The sequence below is a fragment of the Citrus sinensis genome, chromosome 7 (assembly GCF_022201045.2).
Source record: "Citrus sinensis cultivar Valencia sweet orange chromosome 7, DVS_A1.0, whole genome shotgun sequence".
Lineage (NCBI taxonomy): Eukaryota > Viridiplantae > Streptophyta > Magnoliopsida > Sapindales > Rutaceae > Citrus > Citrus sinensis.
The window spans coordinates 28,716,759-28,738,100 of NC_068562.1; the positions used below are offsets into that span (position 1 = coordinate 28,716,759).

General features: G+C 37.0%; 1 protein-coding gene across 10 annotated transcripts; it reads left to right on the forward strand.

Moving 5' to 3' along the window:
• The first annotated feature begins 11,917 nt into the window (after positions 1-11,917).
• On the forward strand, positions 11,918-19,908 carry LOC102610417 (putative disease resistance protein RGA3). Of its 10 annotated transcripts, XM_052445062.1 has the most exons (12): positions 13,103-15,271; positions 15,439-15,530; positions 16,049-17,227; positions 17,322-17,392; positions 17,477-17,611; positions 17,708-17,922; positions 18,064-18,188; positions 18,311-18,375; positions 18,500-18,662; positions 18,804-19,047; positions 19,174-19,237; positions 19,505-19,908. In XM_052445062.1, exon 1 carries the CDS (start codon positions 13,641-13,643, stop codon positions 15,234-15,236), a length of 1,596 nt encoding a protein of 531 aa, XP_052301022.1. In that variant the 5' UTR covers positions 13,103-13,640; the 3' UTR covers positions 15,237-15,271; positions 15,439-15,530; positions 16,049-17,227; positions 17,322-17,392; positions 17,477-17,611; positions 17,708-17,922; positions 18,064-18,188; positions 18,311-18,375; positions 18,500-18,662; positions 18,804-19,047; positions 19,174-19,237; positions 19,505-19,908. The 10 variants fall into 10 exon arrangements, with proteins under 10 accessions (XP_052301027.1, XP_052301022.1, XP_052301021.1 ...); XM_052445067.1 differs by having other exon boundaries at positions 11,918-15,271; positions 16,049-17,392; XM_052445061.1 differs by having other exon boundaries at positions 16,049-17,392; positions 19,485-19,908.
• Positions 19,909-21,342: the final 1,434 nt, after the last annotated feature.

Sequence of the window (21,342 nt, forward strand, 5' to 3'; positions counted from 1 at the left end):
GACAAAGGCTTATTTGAAGAAACTTGACTCAAGAAAGAAGAGGGTGATGTCTGAGATGACTTTAACAACAACTTGTATAATCCTTTTTCAGCAAGACCTTGCAAAAGCACCTGTCCCTTCAGTGAATTCTTTACATAACACACATTACCAACAAGGAAAGGTTATTATCAGTTGTCAACTTAAATATACTTTTTAAGTTCTTAGTAATTGAAGGAACTAATAAGATATCTTTAAGTGTTATAGGTGTGTGTTAGCAGGCAGTATGAAGACATTTATAGTTAAAGCAAGCATCACCAATATGAGTAATGATCAAACCTTGTCCATTTCCAATAGTAAGCTGGTCTAAACCTTTGAATTCTTCTCGTACATGCATGTTTGCCATGTTATTTGTAATGTGATGTGTGGCACCACTGTCCAGATACCACTTTTCATCTGATGAATCTTCCAGATTTGCAACATAAGCTTCAGGCAGAGTAAATGCTTCTGATGAATAAGAAGAAACAGGGGAGTAATAGATTGGTTAACAGTTGGAGTTGACACCAGACAATTCATAAGGATCTTCAATAGCTGACTGGTGGTATGAGAATGGCTCAAAATTAATCATATATGCTGCTTTAGGTCCCATAATTTTTCCTCTACCAAATTGTTTTGGAGAATGAGAGTAATTATCACCATATTTATACCAGCAAGCATTAGCAGTATGACCTTCTTTGTGACATATTTGACACACAGGTATTGACTCATTAGATTCACCAGTAGAAATGCTTGAGTTCATTCCAGGTAAAAATATATTCCTCACATGTGGTGACATAGGAGGATGTGTAAACTGTTGATTCCTTCCAAAGCTTGCAGCATGTCCTCTGCTAAAACCACCAGTAGTACTACTACCAGCTGGAAAACCTCTAAGATAAGAGTTAAAGAACATGCCTCGACAAAAATTTTGACTTCTTCCTCCAAATTGACCAAAGGATCCATTATCATAAGTATTTCTCTTAGGAATTCCCCTCATATGTGAATCGTTTGCATTCATCATACTGTGATTAGCATTAAACATGGCCTGAGAATTCTGAGAATTCTGATTTTGTTCCAATCTAGCCTCATGAGTCAACAAAAGTGCATATGCATCATCATGGCTTATTTTATTTGCTGTAATTATTGAAGCTAAATCCAGATAGCCAGATCCTAATCCATTAAGAGTTCTTATTAGCAGATCTTTTTCAGTTATATTATCACCAGCACAGGCAAGCTTATTAGCAAGTATCTTTATTTTTTAGCAATATTCTTCAATCGACATTGATTCTTTTCTTAAGGTATCTAATTCATATCGAAGTTGCATTACTTTGCTTTAGATTGAACTCCAAATTGCTTTTCAATCGATTTCCAGACATCAAATGAAGTATCATAATTGAGAACTGTGCTTAGAATACCTTCACTTATAGTTGAAAAGAGCCAGCTCAACAGAGTCTGATCCTGGGCTCTCCAATTGACATATGTTGGATTCTTAGTTCTCTCCACAGATCCCTCAGTTCGAGCTTGAGACAAATACTGTTATGGATTATTTTGATTTTCTGAGATAAATCCTTCAAGTCTATTTCCTCTAATCGAAGTCAGAACTTGCTTACGCCAGAGAAGAAAATTAGATCGATCAAGCTTGACGGTTGTAGCAAAAGTAAATGAAATTTGATGAGATTGAGTTTGATGAACAATCAAATGATTTTGAATGGTTGTACTGGAACTAGCCATTGTGGCTTTGATACTATGAAAGAAAACTTGAGCTGTTTGTTTTGAAAGAAAAGTTACAGAGAAAATTTTATTTCATTGAATCTGGACAATTATCAAAGTCACTTTACAACTGAATTAATCACAGCTTATATACTAACGAGTTAGTTATACACACAAGAGTTATTAATAACAGACTTTAACACCTTGTGCTGACTTGCTATTTCATAACTAACTTTGATGACTTGGCACTGCTGGGCTGGCATGATTGACTAACTTCACTTGCTGAAACTAACGGCTTCTTCACCTTTCTATTCTTCATAAGCTCAGCACAATGAGCTTCCTTAACAAGAACAAACAAAAAGTCCATCCTTCAGCAAGCAAAAATCACGTACTCCCTTTCAAACAATGGAAGAGCACGCATCAGAATAGTGGCAAGAAGAATTACAAGATGATCCACTAATCCGTGGAACAAGACTGCTCTCTAATATCTATCAAAGCTGCAATATGGCCATTTGTGAACCTGCAGGTTATGAACAAGCTATTAAAGATAAAAAATGGAAGAAGGCAATAGAGGGGGAGTTGTCAATGATAAAAAAAGAGCTAGACTTGGAAGCTAGTTGATAGACCGAAGGATAGAAAAATTATTGGAGTAAAATGGGTGTTTAGAACCAAGCTAAATCCACATGGAAGCATTAACAAACATAAAGCTAGGCTTGTTGTCAAGGGTTATGCTCAAGTTTTTGGAGTGGATTACTCGGATACATTTGCTCCTGTTGCTAGATTAGACATTATTCGGCTGGTGCTAGCTGTAGCAGCTCAAAATGTGTGGAAAGTGTTTCAACTAAATGAAAAATCTGCATTCTTGAATGGTACTTTGCAAGCAGAAATTTATGTTGAACAGCCCGAAGGATTCGTGGAACAAGGTCAAGAGGAGAAGGTTTACTTGCTTAAAAAGACTCTATACAGCTTGAAACAAGCACCTAGAGCATGGTATAGCAAGATAGATAAGTATATGTCAAGCCTAGGATTTGTAAAAAGCATGTCAGAGGCTACTCTTTATATGAAATGTAAAAGAGATGATCTACTTATAGTCTCTCTTTATGTTGATGATCTCTTAATCACAGGTGGTAACACCAAGCTTGTTGAAGAGTTTAAAAGGGAAATAATGCAGATCTTTGAAATGACAAAAAATTGGACTAATGACATACTTTCTGGGAATGGAGATTAAGCAGTTAGAAGGTGAAGTTTTTATTTGTCAAAAGAAGTACGCCAAGGAAATCCTTAAGAAGTTTCATATGGAGGATTGCAAGGTAATAACTACTCCAATGAATCACAAGGAAAGCTTAAATAAGGAGGACGGCACAGACAAAGTTGATGAAGGCTATTTTAGAAGCAATGGTTGGGTGTTTAATGTACCTAACTACAATCAGGCCAGATATTGTTTTTGCTGTGAGTATTCTCTCTCATTTCATGCATTGTGCCAGTGAAGTGCATCTTAGAGCAGCAAAAAGAGTCATTAGATACATCAAAGGAACTATTACTTTGGTGTAAAATTCAAGAAGTGTCAAAACTTCAAGTTGTTGGGATTTTCTGACAGTGATTGGGGTGGATTCGTAGATGACATGAAGAGTACATATGGCTATTGTTTCAGTCTTGGATCAGGAGTTTTCTCATGGTGCTGCAAGAAACAAGAGATTGTAGCTCAGTCTACTGCAGAGGCCGAATTTGTTGCTGCCACAACAGCAGTGAATCAGGCATTGTGGCTGAGGAAATTGTTATGTGATTTAAACTTGAAGCAATTGAATGATACAGAGGTATTTATGGACAATCAGGCAGCAATTGCAATCTCCCACAATCCAGTTTTTCATGGAAAAACTAAACATTTCAAGATCAAATTCTTCTTTTTAAGGGAAGTGCAGAAGGAAGGAGAAGTGAGCCTCATTTATTGCAGATCTGAAGATCAGCTCGCAGATATTTTTACAAAATCTTTGCCAGCAAACAAGTTCCAGCTTCTTAGGGAAAGACTTGGAGTTTGCAGCTCCTAGTGCATGGAGGAGTGTGTGTTAGCTGCACTTAGGACTGCAAAACTATTCAAGTTTTGGATAATTGTTTTATGTTTCAGTTGTTATTAAATTAAGTTTGTCCTAGTATTTAGGAAGTTGTTAGTTTGTTCAACATGTATCAGCTCATGGCTGATTCTCGGTCACTTAGTTTGTCAATTTTTATTATATATTGTAAGCTTAATGCATAAAAGAAATATGAATTTCCAGTTTTGCATTCCCGCATATCTTTCTTTGTTCTTCCTCAAAACTCTTTAATCCTCTGTTTTTATCTTTCAAAATTAACAGATTATTAAAGAAGCACTTGCAATTGCTCATGATAAAAAGACTGGTACTCTCTACATAACCTCAAACTTATGGAATATCATTACAGTAGCAGATGTTGATGGAAAATCAGACCTATAGCACCGAAGGCTTGGCTGTAAAAGCAAGAAAAGGATTATGACACTTCTGTCAAAAGGGACTGATGCTTTTCATCTAACCCTGCTGCATTCAATCCAGTGAGGATAGGGAAGATTGAGTGTGGTGGTTGGGACCATTGATTTTAACAGGTGTTGGCTTATAGATGAAGTTACAGAAAGGCAATTAATTTTATTTCTTAATTGAGTTCTTAGATTTTACACGGCTCAACTGTATTCAGTTTTTAAATTAGGAGTACTGTTATGTTGAAATTGTTTACTGTGAAGCCAAATAGTTAGTTATAATCTGTTATAAGTTTGCTGAGCTGGCTGATGAGCTGGATTTAGTGGGATCCAAATATTGATTAAGCAGTTAGTCAATTAGTGGAAACACACGTGTGAAAAAGCAATACATATATGCTATTTTCTGAAGCTCATTACAGAGAGAGAGAGAGATACGACTGCTGTATTACAAGAGAGAAAAGTTTAGCTTTGAGAGCTTGTAATCAGTATTGTGAAATCTTTGTAACCAGCCATTCTTGATCAAATAAATTCTCTGCCCTTGCTGGCATTTGCAGCCGTGGATGTAGGTTCCTTTGTGGAGCTGAACCACGTTAGATTCTTGGCTTGTTTGAGAGTTCTTGATTTTGCTCTGTGTTTTCTTGTGGTTTCGTATCTAATCTTGCATTTATCAATTCCGGTGTCTTGAGTTGCTTAGTTCTAAGACTCAAAGAAGTCTGGTCTAAGCACGTTTGCCATAACAAACTGGTATCAGAGCTTGGTGTTGGTTGGAATCAGACTCAAAGATGGCGAGCACCAGAGTTGATCTTGAAAAGTTCAATGGAGATAATGATTTCTATCTCTGGAGTCTGAAGATGAGAGCAATTCTCATTCAACAGGGGCTTGACAGTGCCCTTGATGATACAGAAGATACGATGGCCAAGAAAGAGAAGGCAGAAGGTTCTTCAAGCTTTGGTGCAGATCAGAGGATTATAAACAATAAAGCTCATAGCACCATTATCTTGCATCTCTCTGATGAAGTCTTGAGAGAAGTATCCAAAGAAAGATCTGCAGCTGGTTTGTGGGCCAAGTTAGAAGAAATGTTCTTGAGGAAATCATTGGCAAAGAGACTGTATATGAAGAGGAGGTTATACACATTCTCGATGAAAGATGGAGTAGCCATGAAAGATCATGTGGATGAGTTCAATAAGCTCATTCTTGATCTCGAGAATGTCAACATAATTCTTGAAGATGAAGACAGGGCACTCATCTTGTTAAGTTCCCTTCCAGAATCTCATGAGCACTTTGTAGATACTCTCCTCTATGGCAGACAAACCCTCTCATTGAAGGATGTCAAAGATGCTCTAGAATCCAAGGATTTGAAGAAAAGGGCAGAATTAAAAGATCAAAGCAATGCAGAAGGTCTAGTTGCCAAAGGAAAGCCAGAAAAGAAATACAACAAACAGAAGAAGAACAATAGCCAGAAAGATAAAGCTGAAAAGAAAAAGAAGAAGAGAAAGTGTTACTTCTGTTAAAAGGAGGGGCACTATATCAAGGATTGCTTCGAGAAAAAGAAACTAGAGGAACTGCAAAAGAAATCAAATGGAAAGGCTGCTGTTGCCTCTGAAGATGAATGTGACTATGATGAAGCAAATGTCCTGGTAGCTGCAGAAAGGCACCCAACTGGTGAGTGGATTCTGGACTCTGGTTGTTCATTCCACATGTGTCCAAATAAGAGTTTCTTTAAGACCTTTGAAAGTGTAAATGGAGGGAAGGTATTATTAGGAAATAACCTAGCTTGCAAGGTGGCTGGAATAGGAACCATTAGCTTGAAGTTACATGATGGTGTCACTAGAGACTTGCACCAAGTGAGATATGTCCCTGATCTGAAAAGAAACTTAATATCTCTAGGAATGGTTGACCAATCAGGCTGTACCATTAAGGCAGAAAATTAAGAAATATAGATCTTTGATCAAGGTAAAATTGTAATGAAAGGGGTTAGAAAGAATGAGCTGTACATACTGGTTGGCTCCTCATCTATGCAAGGAATCTCAGCTAGTGTGACCAGAGATAAAACCAAGCTCTGGCACATGAGACTAGCTCATATTAGTGAGAGGGGTCTCAAGGAGCTAAGCAATCAAGGTTTGCTTGGTAATGACAAAGTTACTTCTTTAAAATTCTGTGAGAAATGTGTGTTTGGGAAGGCCACAAGACTGAAATTCAGTTCAGGGAGAAAAGAAACCAAACATACTCTAGATTACATCCACTCAGACCTTTGGGGGCCATCACAAGTTCCATCTTTAGGTGGAGCTAGGTATTTTGTGTCCTTTATAGATGACTTCTCAAGGAAGGTTTGGATTTATGTCCTCAAACACAAAGGTGAAGCACTAGAGAGGTTTAAAGAGTGGATAACTCTCATAGAAAACCAAACTGATAAGAAAATCAAGAGACTTAGAACAGACAATGGGTTGGAGTATTGCAGCAAAGAATTTGAAGATTTCTGCAAATCAAAAGGCATTGCAAGGCATAGAACTGTCACTTACACTCCACAGCAAAATGGGATAGCAGAAAGGATGAACAAAACCATAATAGAAAGGGTAAGGTGTATGCTGCTGAATGCAAACTTATCAAAAGGTTTTTGGGCTGAAGTTGTAACTACAGCTGCTTATCTGACAAATAGAAGTCCATCCTCAGCTCTAGGTTTCAAGACACCTCAGGAGCTTTGGTCAAGGAAGCCTCCAGACTTGAGAAATCTGAGGATCTTTGGATGTCCAGCTTATGCTCACATAAAACAAGGAAAGCTTGAACCGAGGGCTATTAAAGGGTATTTTATGGGTTATCCAGAGGGCATAAAAGGATTCAAAATATGGACCCTCAGTGGGAAACCATCCAGAATACTAATCAGCAGGGATGTCACCTTTGATGAAGAGCATATGCTTCAGTCAAAGGTAGAAACTGAGATTGAAGCTACTGAAATAGAGGAAGAGGATAATGTTGGACAGAAGGTGGAGCATTCTGATAGTGGTAAGACTTCTGAGCAGCCATCGGACCATTCCAAGGAAAGAAAGAATCCATCAGAACTAGAAACATATCAGCTTGCTAGAGATAGAGAGAGGAGAGCTATCAAAATGCCAAAGAAGTATGGCATAGCTGACCTAATTTCCTATGCACTGACAGTAGCTGATGAGGTGAATGATGGAGAGCCTTTGAGCTATAAAGAAGCTATGAGATGTGGGGATAAGCTGAAATGGTATGCTGCAATGCAGGATGAAATAATCTCTTTAAAGAAGAATAATACCTGGATCTTGGTGGACAGACCATCTAACAAGAAACTAGTTGGCAGCAAGTGGATTTTCAAGTTGAAGGCTGGAGCTTCAGAGAATGAACCACCAAGACATAAAGCCAGACTTGTGGCAAAGGGATTCACACAGAGAGAGGGAGTGGACTTCAATGAAGTGTTCTCACCTGTAGTCAAATACAGCTCAATTAGGTTGCTGCTGGCCCTCTTTGCATTTCATGACCTGGAGCTGGAGCAAATGGATGTCAAGACTACCTTCTTACATGGCAGCCTTGATGAAGAAATTTTCATGGCACAACCAGAAGGGTTCATTGAGAAAGGGTCAGAGGACAAGGTGTGCCTATTGAAGAAGAGCTTGTATGGTCTCAAGCAATCCCCAAGGCAATGGTATTTGAAGTTTGATGAGTTTATGATAAGCCATGGGTACTGCAGAAGTAGATTTGATAACTGTGTGTATTATAAACTCTCTTCAAGTGGTGGAGGCATCTATTTGCTTCTTTATGTGGATGACATGCTTATTGCTTGCAGCCAAAAGGAAGAAATAAAGAAGCTTAAGGTAGAGCTTAGCACTGAATTTGAAATGAAAGATTTGGGTGCAGCTACAAAAATTCTAGGTATGCAGATAATAAGAGACAGGAAATTCAAAGTTCTGTCTCTATCACAAGCTGATTATGTGAAGAAGGTGTTAACCAGGTTTAACATGGAAGATTCAAAACCTGTTTCAACACCTTTGTCAGCTCACTTCCAATTATCTAAGTCACTGGAACCTACAACAGATGATGATTTTAACTACATGAGGGAGATACCTTACTCCAGTGCAGTTGGCAGCATCATGTATGCCATGGTATGCACCAGACCTGACTTAGCTCATGCAATTGGAGTCATCAGTAGGTTTATGGGAAATCCAGGGAAGGGTCACTGGAATGCAGTGAAATGGGTACTAAGATATCTTCAAGGGTCTACTGTCACTGCCATCATGTTTGGAAAAACAAGTGAAGCATCACCTGAAGTGGCTGGGTTTGTGGACTCAGACTATGCAGCAGACAAAGATAGAAGGAGGTCCATAACAGGTTTTGTGTTTACTATGTGTGGAGGTGCCATAAGCTGGAAGTCCTCTCTTCAATCAGTGGTTGCTCTCTCAACAACAGAAGCTGAGTATATAGCACTTACAGAAGCTATTAAAGAAGCAATATGGCTAAAGGGGCTGGTTACTGAATTGGGGTTTGAGCAAGAAATTGTTAGAGTTAGCTGTGATAGCTCTAGTGCCATTCAGCTAAGTAAAAATCCTAAGTACCATGAGAGAACTAAACATATTGATGTCAGAATGCATTTCATAGGGGATGAAATCAGCAAAGGAGTAGTGAATGTGGTTAAGGTGCCAACTGAAGTAAATCCAGCTGACATGTTAACCAAGCCTTTGCCATCAGTCAGATTGAGGAATTTACTGAGTCTGATTGGGTGTGTTAGCTTGTGAAACAAGCTTAATGATGCTGTAGCAGTGAAGGGAGAAGCATAAGCAGATTAGAACTAAGGTGGAGATTTGTGAAGCCAAATAGTTAGTTATAATCTGTTATAAGTTTGCTGAGCTGGCTGATGAGCTGGATTTAGTGGGATCCAAATATTGATTAAGCAGTTAGTCAATTAGTGGAAACACACGTGTGAAAAAGCAATACATATATGCTGTTTTCTGAAGCTCATTACAGAGAGAGAGAGAGATACGACTGCTGTATTACAAGAGAGAAAAGTTTAACTTTGAGAGCTTGTAATCAGTATTGTGAAATCTTTGTAACCAGCCATTCTTGATCAAATAAATTCTCTGCCCTTGCTGGCATTTGCAGCCGTGGATGTAGGTTCCTTTGTGGAGCTGAACCACGTTAGATTCTTGGCTTGTTTGAGAGTTCTTGATTTTGCTCTGTGTTTTCTTGTGGTTTCGTATCTAATCTTGCATTTATCAATTCTGGTGTCTTGAGTTGCTTAGTTCTAAGACTCAAAGAAGTCTGTTCTAAGCACGTTTGCCATAACATTTACATTTTCTTTGAACGAAAAGAAGTAAATAGGAAAGGGCTCCTACTAGAGTAGACACTGTATTACTGAAAGATGTGGCTGCTATTACGAAGCTATTAAGTTATTGCACAACTTGGTCAGATCAAGCCCAAGAGTCTCTTGACAATACTTCTTCTTCTTTTTAAATTTTTTTAAAATCTTTATTAAGTAAGAAGAAGTGTCTCCACTTTGCACTAGCTGTTTGCTGTTGTTTATATAAAGCAAGTAATGTTTCCCAGTTTTTGATTTTTTGGAGTAAATTTTTTTAGAGAGATGTGGAAGGTTGGATGATGAAATATAACTTTGGAGGCTCAAGTTGTATTTGAGTCAACAGGGGCTTGCTTTCAATGAGATCGCACTAACTTTGTAGAACAAGAAGTAATCCAGTTACTTTTGAGAATCCATCGAACAGAAAACTATTTGGCCTCTTATATTTTCCTTGAAGTATTTTTAAAATGACAGCTGAAAATGAGTAAATTTTCTGTTCCAACGAAGCTTAGGATAAGTGTTGATGCTGCGGATCAACTATGTATAAAGCAGAAAGTGCATATTGACCGACACTTAGAATGGGGCAGTACTTGAAATCTTAGCATTTGCTTGATGAAGCAAGGGAGGTGGCTAATGTATATGTATACACAAACGTTTAGGTGGATAAGTCAGCCCAAGGACCCTCTGCCTCCGATAAGCTTTAAACCCTCTTTCCAATTGTGTAAAAAGTTAAATTATTAAGTTGAATTTGTCAAATCATCAACGATTTTCAAGAATATGAGTTCAATGTGTTCATTCACAATAAAAGTGGGCAAGGAGGTGGATTTGGGTAGAAGTTTACATCCTTTTGCTCACAAGTTAATGTTACGCAACATGAATCATGATTTCGGTGACAAGTAAAAGCTCATTTGATTTTCTTTATGCAAATGTTCATATAAGCAAAAACAAAAAAGCAATTGAGTGACTTCTTATTTTTCTTTGTAAGTTTCAGGTTCCTCACCAGTGGTGAATGTGCTGTCGCAGCAGAGTGCGATGCTTGAGAACATTCTGAGGGCGTGCATCGGGCTTAGCTCCTCACAACAAAATGATTTTGGAGCACAAGTGAAGAAATTCCTAAGGAGAAAAGAGGAAGGAACCACGTTCCTGTTTTCCATCACCAATTAAAGCTGTGGTCAATAACGATCATTCTAATTGCAGAATGTAGTGTGGAGTCATGAATTTATGGTTACTATATATAAGTGTCATGTATATTTGCTCTTCTATTTTTCTGATGAAGTTGCTTTTGTCCAGCCCATTGCCTTCGTAGCTCATTTTGGAGCAGGCAATCTCTTGCATTGCTAAACGCAAGTAGATATTAGATAACATATGAAGGTTCATATATATGTTTTCTAGCAGCAAATTTGAATATTATATGAATCTTTATTTCCGGAGAACCTTATATTAAATAGGGAGCAATTTCACGATGCGATAACTGAATGATCAAATAGTTCACGAGCTTGCTGACGAATAATTTAGGACGTAGCCCTTCGTTATTATTGTGTGTATAGGACAGTGGTCCTGCACTCATGTAATTTTAGTGTATGATGTTGAATCATTGTTATTATGATTAACAAAAGTTGTTCTTTGCTTCTGCTTCAGATTACACGAGCTGAAATATTGAGCCACAATAATTGGAGTGATGCTGGGCATGGTTCAGTTTCTATTAATTAAAATTTTTCCGTTTGAACGTTGAACTGAGAAAATAAATATTAGAAAACTATTTGGAAACCATCTGGCAAAGTTATGCAGACTGACTGAAGTCCATGCATAATACTTGATTTCATTTCTCCTATGGTCTTTGTAATTGTGGAAATTTCTTGCCTAAAGTAGGAAATGATACTGCTCACCACGTCACTTCCCTTGAAGCTAATAAAACTGAGTCTGCTTTAATTTTCCACAGAAACTACCCATGATTTGCCTCGAAAATTCTAAACAAATTAATAAATTCGATAGTTTTAACATTTTTTTTCTTTTGAAAAGTTTCCTTTGAAATACCAATCCAGTCAAATGAGACTTTGATTTTGCAGAAATCAAGAGAATTAATTAAAAACTCCCAAGGACAAATGGAAAAGGAAAGCAGAGTACAACTGGTTTTCCGCATTAGCTTTTGGACTATTAACACAAGTTAATGATACATGCGTGACTGTTTAACTTTCCAATTATTCATAGGGAAGACGACAATTCCATCATATTCCGCTTGCCCCAACTTTCCAATTATTCATAGGCCCGTGGGGACTCCATCAAATATTTCAGCAGTCTGAAAATTCAAAGGATGATCAGATATCGCATGATTACCACAAAAAGCACACAATATTTAACTTACCAAGAATAACTCCTCTTCTCTCATACAATATTTTCCACCCTTCAGCATGGTTGATGCAATTGTTTCCCCTCTCCTGGAGCAGCTGATTTCGATCTCTCTTGAAGAGGCAAGAGAACAAATGAAGTTAGTTGTGGGTATCGACAATGAAGTGGCAAAGCTCAAGCATAATTTTCTAGCCATTCAGGCTGTGCTCGTTGATGCAGAGCAAAGGCAATTTAAGGAGGAAACTGTTAGACTTTGGCTTGATCAGCTCAAAGACGTATCTTACTACATGGGAGATGTGCTGGATGAGTGGAACACTGCTAGGCTCAAATTGCGAATCGAGGGCGTTGATGCTCTTGTTCCTCAGAGGAAGGTATGTTCCTTCTTACCTGCTGCCTCTTGCTTTGGCTTCAGTCAAACTTTTCAACGCCGTGATATTGCTGTAAAGATAAAAGCAATCAACGGAAAACTAGACGATATTGCCAAACAGAAAGATATGTATAATTTTAACGTCATTAGAAGTGCTGAGAACTCTGAGAGGATACAAAGTACTTCCTTAATTGATGTGTCTGAGATACGTGGTCGTGATGAGGAAAAGAGTAGTCTTAAGAGCAAATTGTTATGTGAGAGTAGTGAAGAAATAATAAATGATATCCAGATCATCACCATAGTAGGGATGGGTGGTATTGGCAAGACCACTCTTGCTCAATTTGCCTACAATGATAGTGATGTGTTCGAGTATTTTGATAAAAGGATGTGGGTGTGTGTATCGGACCCTTTTGATGAGTTAAGGATTGCAAAAGCAATTATTGAAGCCTTAGAAGGTTTTGTCCCTACTTTTGGTGAATTGAATTCTCTTTTGGAGTCGATACGGGCATCTCTGGTAGGAAAAAAATTTCTTCTCATCTTGGATGATATGTGGACTGATGATTATAGTAAATGGGAACCATTCCACTATTGTCTAAAGAATGGGGTTCGTGGAAGTAAGATTTTGGTTACCACTCGTAAGGAAACAGTTGCTCGAATGATGGAGTCAATTCATGTTATCTCTATTAAGGAATTGTCTGAACAAGAATGTTGGTCATTGTTTAAAGGGATAATTTTGTCCTGCACCCAACTGTTTCAACATTTTTCACCACACACCCATATGTTTCGAAAATACTCACTCCACACCCAATTCCGTTAATTTGACCGTTTATTCTAACGGTCAAAGGGTAAATTTGGAAATTCATATCCTAAATATTATTTGATGATGATAAATTAAATTTATTTGATAATTTCATTGATGAAATTATTATTAATTACCTTTAAATAAAATTTTTTAATGTAAACATTAATTATTAAATTAATATTTTATCTCATTTTATTTTTCTCTAATTCAAGATAAGGGGTATTTTGGACATTTACTTAAATTTCAAATAGCTCCGTTAAACATAACGGTCAAATTAACGGAATTGGGTGTGGAGTGAGTATTTTCGAAACATATGGGTGTGTGGCGAAAAATGTTGAAACAGTTGGGGGCAGGACAAAATTAACCCTTGTTTAAACGATTTGCCTTTTTTGGAAGACCTCATTCTGATTGTGAACAATTAGAAGAAATTGGTAAAAAAATTACTGGCAGGTGTAAGGGTTTGCCACTTGCAGCCAAAACTATAGGGAGTCTCTTGCGCTTTAAAAGAACTAGAGAAGAATGGGAAAGTATTTTAGATAGTGAGTTGTGGCAGTTAGAAGAGTTTGAAAAAGGTCTCTTAGCTCCTCTACTATTAAGTTACAATGATTTGCCCCCCATGATAAAACGGTGTTTTCAATACTGTTCTGTCTATCCAAAAGACTCATATTTAGAGAGAGATGAATTAATTAAATTATGGATGGCTCAAGATTATATTATGCCAGAAGGAAATAAAGAGTTGGAGATAATTGGTGAGGAGTATTTTGATTACTTGGCTAACAGATCTTTCTTCCAAGAGTTTTTCAAAGATAATGAAGGCGTTGTTGTAAGATGTAAAATGCATGACATAGTGCATGATTTCGCACAGTTTCTTACTAAAAATGAATGCATTGCAATAGAAGTTGATGATGATGAAGAACCATTATCCTTGATAAATACTTATCAAGAGAAACTTCGTCATTCGATGTTGGTGCTTGGCTACGAGGCTTCATTTCCTATTTCCATATTTAAAGCCAAAAATTTACGAAGTCTTTTTATTAATAATACCCTAATTCAACTGTCTTTAACACATGTCTTGCAAAGCTTATTTGATCAGTTGAAATGTTTAAGGGCATTAAGAATAGCCACATTAATGAATACTTGGGATGTCAATTCAACCAATAAAATTTTGAAGGGGATAGAAAAATTGATTCATTTAAGATACCTTCGATTAGTTGGGTTGGGGACAGAAGAATTGCCTGAGACATGTTGTGAGTTACTTAATTTGCAAGTCTTAGAGATCGAGCAATGTACTAGTTTGAAGAGATTACCTCTAGGAATAGGGAAGTTAGTCAATCTGAGGCATTTAACATATGATGATAGTTGTTTAGAATTCATTCCAAAAGGAATACAGAGATTAACTAATCTTAGGACATTGAGTGAGTTTGTTGTTGTGAGAGGTGGTAGCAAATATGGTAGCAAAGCATGTAACCTTGAAGGTTTGAGATACTTGAACCACCTTCGAGGATCTTTTAAAATCCGAGGGTTGGGGAATGTGAGAAATTTTGATGAACCTAAAATTGCAAATCTTGAGAAAAAGAAGAAACTCGTTCGTTTGGAATTTGATATGGAAGGAGGGAGGGAGGAGATAAACGAGGAAAACGAAGCAAACCATCTAGCAATTTGCGAAGCCTTAAGACCACCTACAAATCTACAAGAATTAGAAATGCATCACTATAAAGGCAAGACTGCATTTCCCAGTTGGTTAATTTCATTAAACAAGCTGAAGAAGTTAATTCTCTCATTCTGCACTGAGTGTGAGATTTTGCCTCCTTTAGGAAAATTGCCATCCCTTGAAATACTCAAAATATTAGGAATGTTTAGATTGAAAAGAGTGGGTAATGAATTTTTGGGGATAGAAATCAGTGATCATATTCACGCAACATCTTCATCCTCAACTTCATCAGTTATTGCCTTTCCTAAATTGAAAAATCTCTCATTCATGGGTTTGAATGAATGGGAAGAGTGGGAATTTGCAAACCAAGGTGTTACAATCATGCCTCAACTCAATTACTTGCATATTAGCAATTGTAGCAAATTGAAGATGCTGCCAAACCAACTTCTGTGGAGCAAAACACTTGTGGAATTGAAGATTGATGATTGTCCTCTTTTACAAGAGCGTTTCATCAAAATTGATGAACAATATGTACAAGGAGGTCCCCGTCGAATACAATAATAGCAGCAACACTATTGATTCACTGCAAGCCACTGGTATATTTTCTTCACTTCCTTTTAAATAACAGAAGAATTATACTTTTTACCGCTTATCATTTTTTAACTAAAGCCTCCTTGGCTTAAATATTGTAGTTGCATTGAAATCAATTGAAAGACTTAATTTATGATTAAGCTTTAAGCCACTGAAGTCTTAACTTGTGCAGGTATGAGCAAAAGTTTCTACCAATATATTGTGAATGTGTTCAAAGTACAGTTTTCTCAAGCAACTAGCAGCAGTTACCATCGCTATTCCCAGGTATTTTCTTCTCATTCTTCTCTTTCATTATCAAATTTTGTATCATATTACCATATTTGAGTATATTATCTTTGTTTTGCTACCAAAATACTAAGATATAATATCCTCTGCACTCAAGGTAGAATCTTTTGGACCAAATCTATCAGCATTTTGTTTCATATAATTTTTCAATAATGTGTATTACATTCTGTACTAATGGGAAAACCAGATACTTCCCAAAAGCACATTAGACGAAAAGAATCTTTTCTTTTTGGTCTCTTAATGAATCGCATGCTTCTCAGACAGGATTCTATGATACGAGAGAAGTTATATTAAAGATTCAATAATATGCATGTTTTAAAATGTTTGTTAATTAACCTCATTGGCTCTTTTAATTTCTTGTCGATGGTCAACAAAGTTGAAGTTTGTGCCTTTATCAAAGAAATCAAAGTATTATTTAAACTACTATATTTTTGGGCTTATCGTTATCATAATGCTCTGTTTCTTATCATTTGAAGTTTACATGATTAATTGTACAGTGGGGGTAGCTTGTCACAGTCAGCAATGGAGAAAAAGATTTTGGTTCATTTCTTTGCTGACACTGCATGTAACACCCTAGGCGAATTCCACATCGGCAAAGCACGGGAGAGATGCTGGGTTTATAAGGGGTGATCCACATCTTAATTGGCAAGACGCGTTTTGGGGTGTATGGGCGCCCCAAGAACAAATCCGTGCGGGCCTTGTTAAGGCCCAAAGCGGACAATATCTTGCCAGGTCTGGGTTGGGTCATGACATTGTGGTATCAGAGCGGCTCCGCGTGTCCTCTTGAGCGATGGTGGGGCAAACCTCAGCGAGGACGCTGAGTCCCCAAGGGGGGGTGTATGTAACACCCTAGGCGAATCCCACATCGGCAAAGCACGGGAGAGATGCTGGGTTTATAAGGGGTGATCCACACCTTAATTGGCAAGACGCGTTTTGGGGTGTATGGGCGCCCCAAGAACAAATCCGTGCGGGCCTTGTTAAGGCCCAAAGCGGACAATATCTTGCCAGGTCTGGGTTGGGTCATGACATTGTGGTATCAGAGCGGCTCCGCGTGTCCTCTTGAGCGATGGTGGGGCAAACCTCAGCGAGGACGCTGAGTCCCCAAGGGGGGGTGTATGTAACACCCTAGGCGAATCCCACATCGGCAAAGCACGGGAGAGATGCTGGGTTTATAAGGGGTGATCCACACCTTAATTGGCAAGACGCGTTTTGGGGTGTATGGGCGCCCCAAGAACAAATCCGTGCGGGCCTTGTTAAGGCCCAAAGCGGACAATATCTTGCCAGGTCTGGGTTGGGTCATGACATTGTGGTATCAGAGCGGCTCCGCGTGTCCTCTTGAGCGATGGTGGGGCAAACCTCAGCGAGGACACTGAGTCCCCAAGCGGGGGTGTATGTAACACCCTAGGCGAATCCCACATCGGCAAAGCACGGGAGAGATGCTGGGTTTATAAGGGGTGATCCACATCTTAATTGGCAAGACGCGTTTTGGGGTGTATGGGCGCCCCAAGAACAAATCCGTGCGGGCCTTGTTAAGGCCCAAAGCGGACAATATCTTGCTAGGTCTGGGTTGGGTCATGACACTGCAACCAGTCAGCGATGGAGAGCAAAAGCTACCTGAATGATGAGAACTCTTTTGTTACTTTGAAATTTGCAATTCCCGAGTCTTTTTCTGCTTAGTAACTGCCCCATAGATTCTTATCTTTTCATTTGTTTATTTTGGCTGGTCAGTTTCGAAATCGATATTTTGGTGCATTTTGCTTGTTTTGATAGGTTTATGCTTTCGGGTTCGGGTGGAAACAATGGCTCAACTGTCACTGGTTATGTCATATAACAAATAGAGAGTGAGTTTCTTCTTAATTTTTTTACCAACTCTTAATTCGTGATGAATCTCTTTTTTTTTTTTTTCATTAAATTGTTGTTCTCAGAGGCATCTCCTGGTTACAAAGGACAAGCTGCAACAAGCCAAATATTATGGCTCATCTTACTCAAGCATCTACATGTTGAGTTGGATCTTACAACGGAGAAGAGATTTATGCCTACTCAAGAGCATTCTTCCTATGGTAATTTTTGTTACAAGCAACTGGATTACTGTTAATTTTTCATAATTGCTTCTAAATTGAAGTTAAAATTCCAATTTAATTTTCTTATAAATTCAGGTGAACCAATATGACATTATGTTTGGAGGACAGGACACAAGTGACAAGAACTTGGCTGATGCAATGGCTAGGGCTAAAGTGTTTGATGTTGATCTTTGAAAACAATCAAGGAACCCACTTCCTGAATCTATGACTCCCATTTCATTGCTGCCAATCAAGGATCGTGTGTGCCATCAATGTGAAGAACAGATGCTACAAATCATCAAATATATTAGGTACCTATAGATAATTACATGCTTTGGCTACAAGGGTTTTAATTAATTTCTTTCCTTGGTAGAAAAGATTGTTGTACTGTGGTTTATGCTAACACTTAGAGGTACAATTATGTGATTTTGGGGCTAAATGATACAATGGAGAACCTCCTTGCTGCTGCACTGGAGAAAATTGAAGCTGATTCTCAATGGAAAAAGAACCTCGTATGCTATTGCTTGTGCTCTTTAAAGTGTTCCTTTCTTCAATGGAAGCCCACAAAATACATATGGTCAAGGATCTTAAACTTTATAATCTTTCCCTTGATTAATTAGCTTTGTTGGTTCAGTTGAAGTTTTGTAGAGACATCTGTGATTGTGCTTTTGTTTTCTTAAATTGGGTTTTTGTTTGCAGGGTTGATTGATTTGCAATTAACCGGAAATTTTTTATTGGTGGAGATGGGTTTAAGAGTGGCCAGAGTAAGATGAAATCCGTATAATTAGATTCTTAGAAGTGCTTTAAAATTATAGAAAAAAGCCATTAATTTCGTATTGTGATGATATTGACTGGTTGCTGGGTGCCAATTGCCAAATCTGTTGTAAGGTACATACACTTGGGAATTGATAATGGCATTAATCCATCAGCCTCTAGAACCTTCTACTTCAAGGAGATCTCCAAAAGCAATGTTGTTGGTGACATGGTCTCCTGCAAATGATATCTTTTATGAGCCCAGTGAACATCCCTCAACCACATTGTGGTCAACAAGGTAATGACATTACCTCGATTATTAAGAGAAATGTTAATATCAGACCAGTAGTGTGTATACAATGTATTGAATGTCCTACATTTTTCAAGGAATGTAGCAAAGCTCTTACTGAACAGTAATTTTGAATACTTTGTTTTGTAGCTTTGTCAATTGGTTTGACTCTTGTTCTGTTGTGGGAGTATTTGTGTTCATAAGGCATTTGCCATAAGTGGGAGATAGCAAGAGAGCCATGGATGAGTACACATAATAAATTTCATTGGTGATAAGAACACCATAGTGCTGCACAATACATGCCTGGGGTCTCTTTTTGCTGCTCCAGTCTTCCTAGATTGGTTCTTACTTGTTGAACTTGGCAACCATTATCCAGCTTAAACCTGAAAGAGAGGTTTGTCAAGTTGCTCCGTAGAAAGAATTTTATAGTTTTATAAATGCTTTGCGGACTATATTCTTGGTTGACTCTATAATAAACCACTGCAAGAAATATTTAATCATTTGTTGTTCAATTTTTCAGGGCAAATTCTACTCTTTCCACCTTTGAGACTACAATTGTTAGTGACCTCACTAATGACTCTCGTGTAAGTATTAAATACCTTTCTTTCTTTAACTACTCTTTACTTTTTCAAGCGCAATAGAGTTAAATTTGAGCCAAATTATTGATGAGCTTATTATAAATGGGTTCGTCCACACAATAAGAGTGGAAGGAGATGAATTTGGGTTAAACCTTACATGCCTTTAGTCAAAGATAAATTCTTTTGCTCTGTGTATAATGATAATATAAGCAAAAACGGATTAAAAATTGGTAACATCACTTATTTTTCTCAGCAAATTTCGGATTCCTCCAGGCACAATGGTGGAGAATGCACTGTGAAAGCAGCATTTAGTGCTTGAGAACATTGTGAGGGCTTGCATTGGCTTGGCTTCTGAGAACAACATGATTTTGGAATACAAATGAAGAACTTGCATGCCAAGGAGAAAAGTGGAAGGAACCATGTACCCTTTCTACACACCAATCAATGGTGTGGCTAACTAATATTTTTTATTTTACTGATTGTAGTGTCGTGTTATGAATTTGCTGTTAATAAATGTTAATGGGTCCTGTATGTTTGTTCTGTTTATTTATTTATTTATGAAGGTGCTATTGTGTTGCCCATTGCCACGGTAGTTTATTTTGGAGCAGGCAAGGCAATCTCAGAATCTTGTGCTGGAAGTAAATATCTAACATAAGAAACTTCGTATTTTATTTATAGCAGCATATTTGAAACCTCAAAAATCTCATTTCAATCGTTGCTTCTTCAGAATATTACATTTAGTGAAGCAATTTCACCAGAATGGTCGCGAATTTTTTGATGATGATCAATATTCATTATTCACTTGATTGAACTATTCCAGTATGATTGAAATATTTCTAAAGAAAATTACGTTACTAAAATAAAAGAGCTGGTTAAATTACATTTAACGTGACTTACTTTAAATACAATAATAATAATATGTCTTATTATTGTATATTATCGCTGTGTTTGGAGTAAATCATCGTTAAACGTAACTTAAGCATAGCCTAAAATAAAATGCTTCCAATTCCATATTTCACATTGACCTTTTTGGCAAGCATTTAATATCTCATTCCGACTCAAATTACTTTTATAAAAGGAGTCGCCTACGTTGCAACAGTTGCAACGTACCAGGATTTTTGGTTTTTTTTTACTTCAGCTCTTCACTATCCGATTTATTAGAAAAGCAGCGTCCATGGTAAAGGATGTGTCTATTTGGTACTTAATGTTACGGTCCTTATTTTTAAAAAAATTCAAAAACATTAAAGAGTTACAACTTTTAATAAGTTTAAATTGTCTTAAAATTGTAAATAATTAGACAATTAAAATGAGGAGAAATCTCATAAATATTTTCACTGTTAAAAATACAAAATAAATAAAAAATAATAATTAAATTTAATTTTTGAATAAAATTAAAATTTAAAGTATTAAAAATTAATTTAAAAATCATTCCCAATTTCTTCATCTCGTCCATCTCATGTACCATGAATTGCAACTGAAAGTAATTGAAAAAAAAATAATCATAGAATGAAATAATAGATATCGTCAGTTCAAGTTAAAAAAATATTAACCAATTACTCTTTTCATTGGCCTAAGCCATTAATTTGGTTTAGTACTTGGAGGTTGGAACTTCAACGTAAAATAAAAAAAAATGCAATTCCATATTACTAATTTAAGTTTCAACCCAAATTATAGTGAAATTTCTCAATTATTACTATTTTTTATGATATATTAGTATGTCAATGTTTAATATTCAAAATAGTAAGAATATGTTTAATATATTAACATTTGCAAAAGAGTAGAAGAATAAAATTCATAATTATGATACTTCAATTCTAATAAAATTATATTGATACGAATTAGTTCAATAAGCCTATACACACTCAAATAAGCTAAATACTAGGAGCTTTACTATTCCTAAGTTATATATTGTAGATTATTATAACAATAGTAGATTATTATAACTTTAACATTCTCAAATAGCTAATTAAAACTCTTTTGCCAATAAAGTCGGTAGAAAAAATTGAATCCCAATCGGAATCCCAAATCTCATACGAAACAGTACATGATACGGTATATGACTTAAAAAATAATTAAAATAAATAGAAATTTGAGATTAAATTTATTCTCAT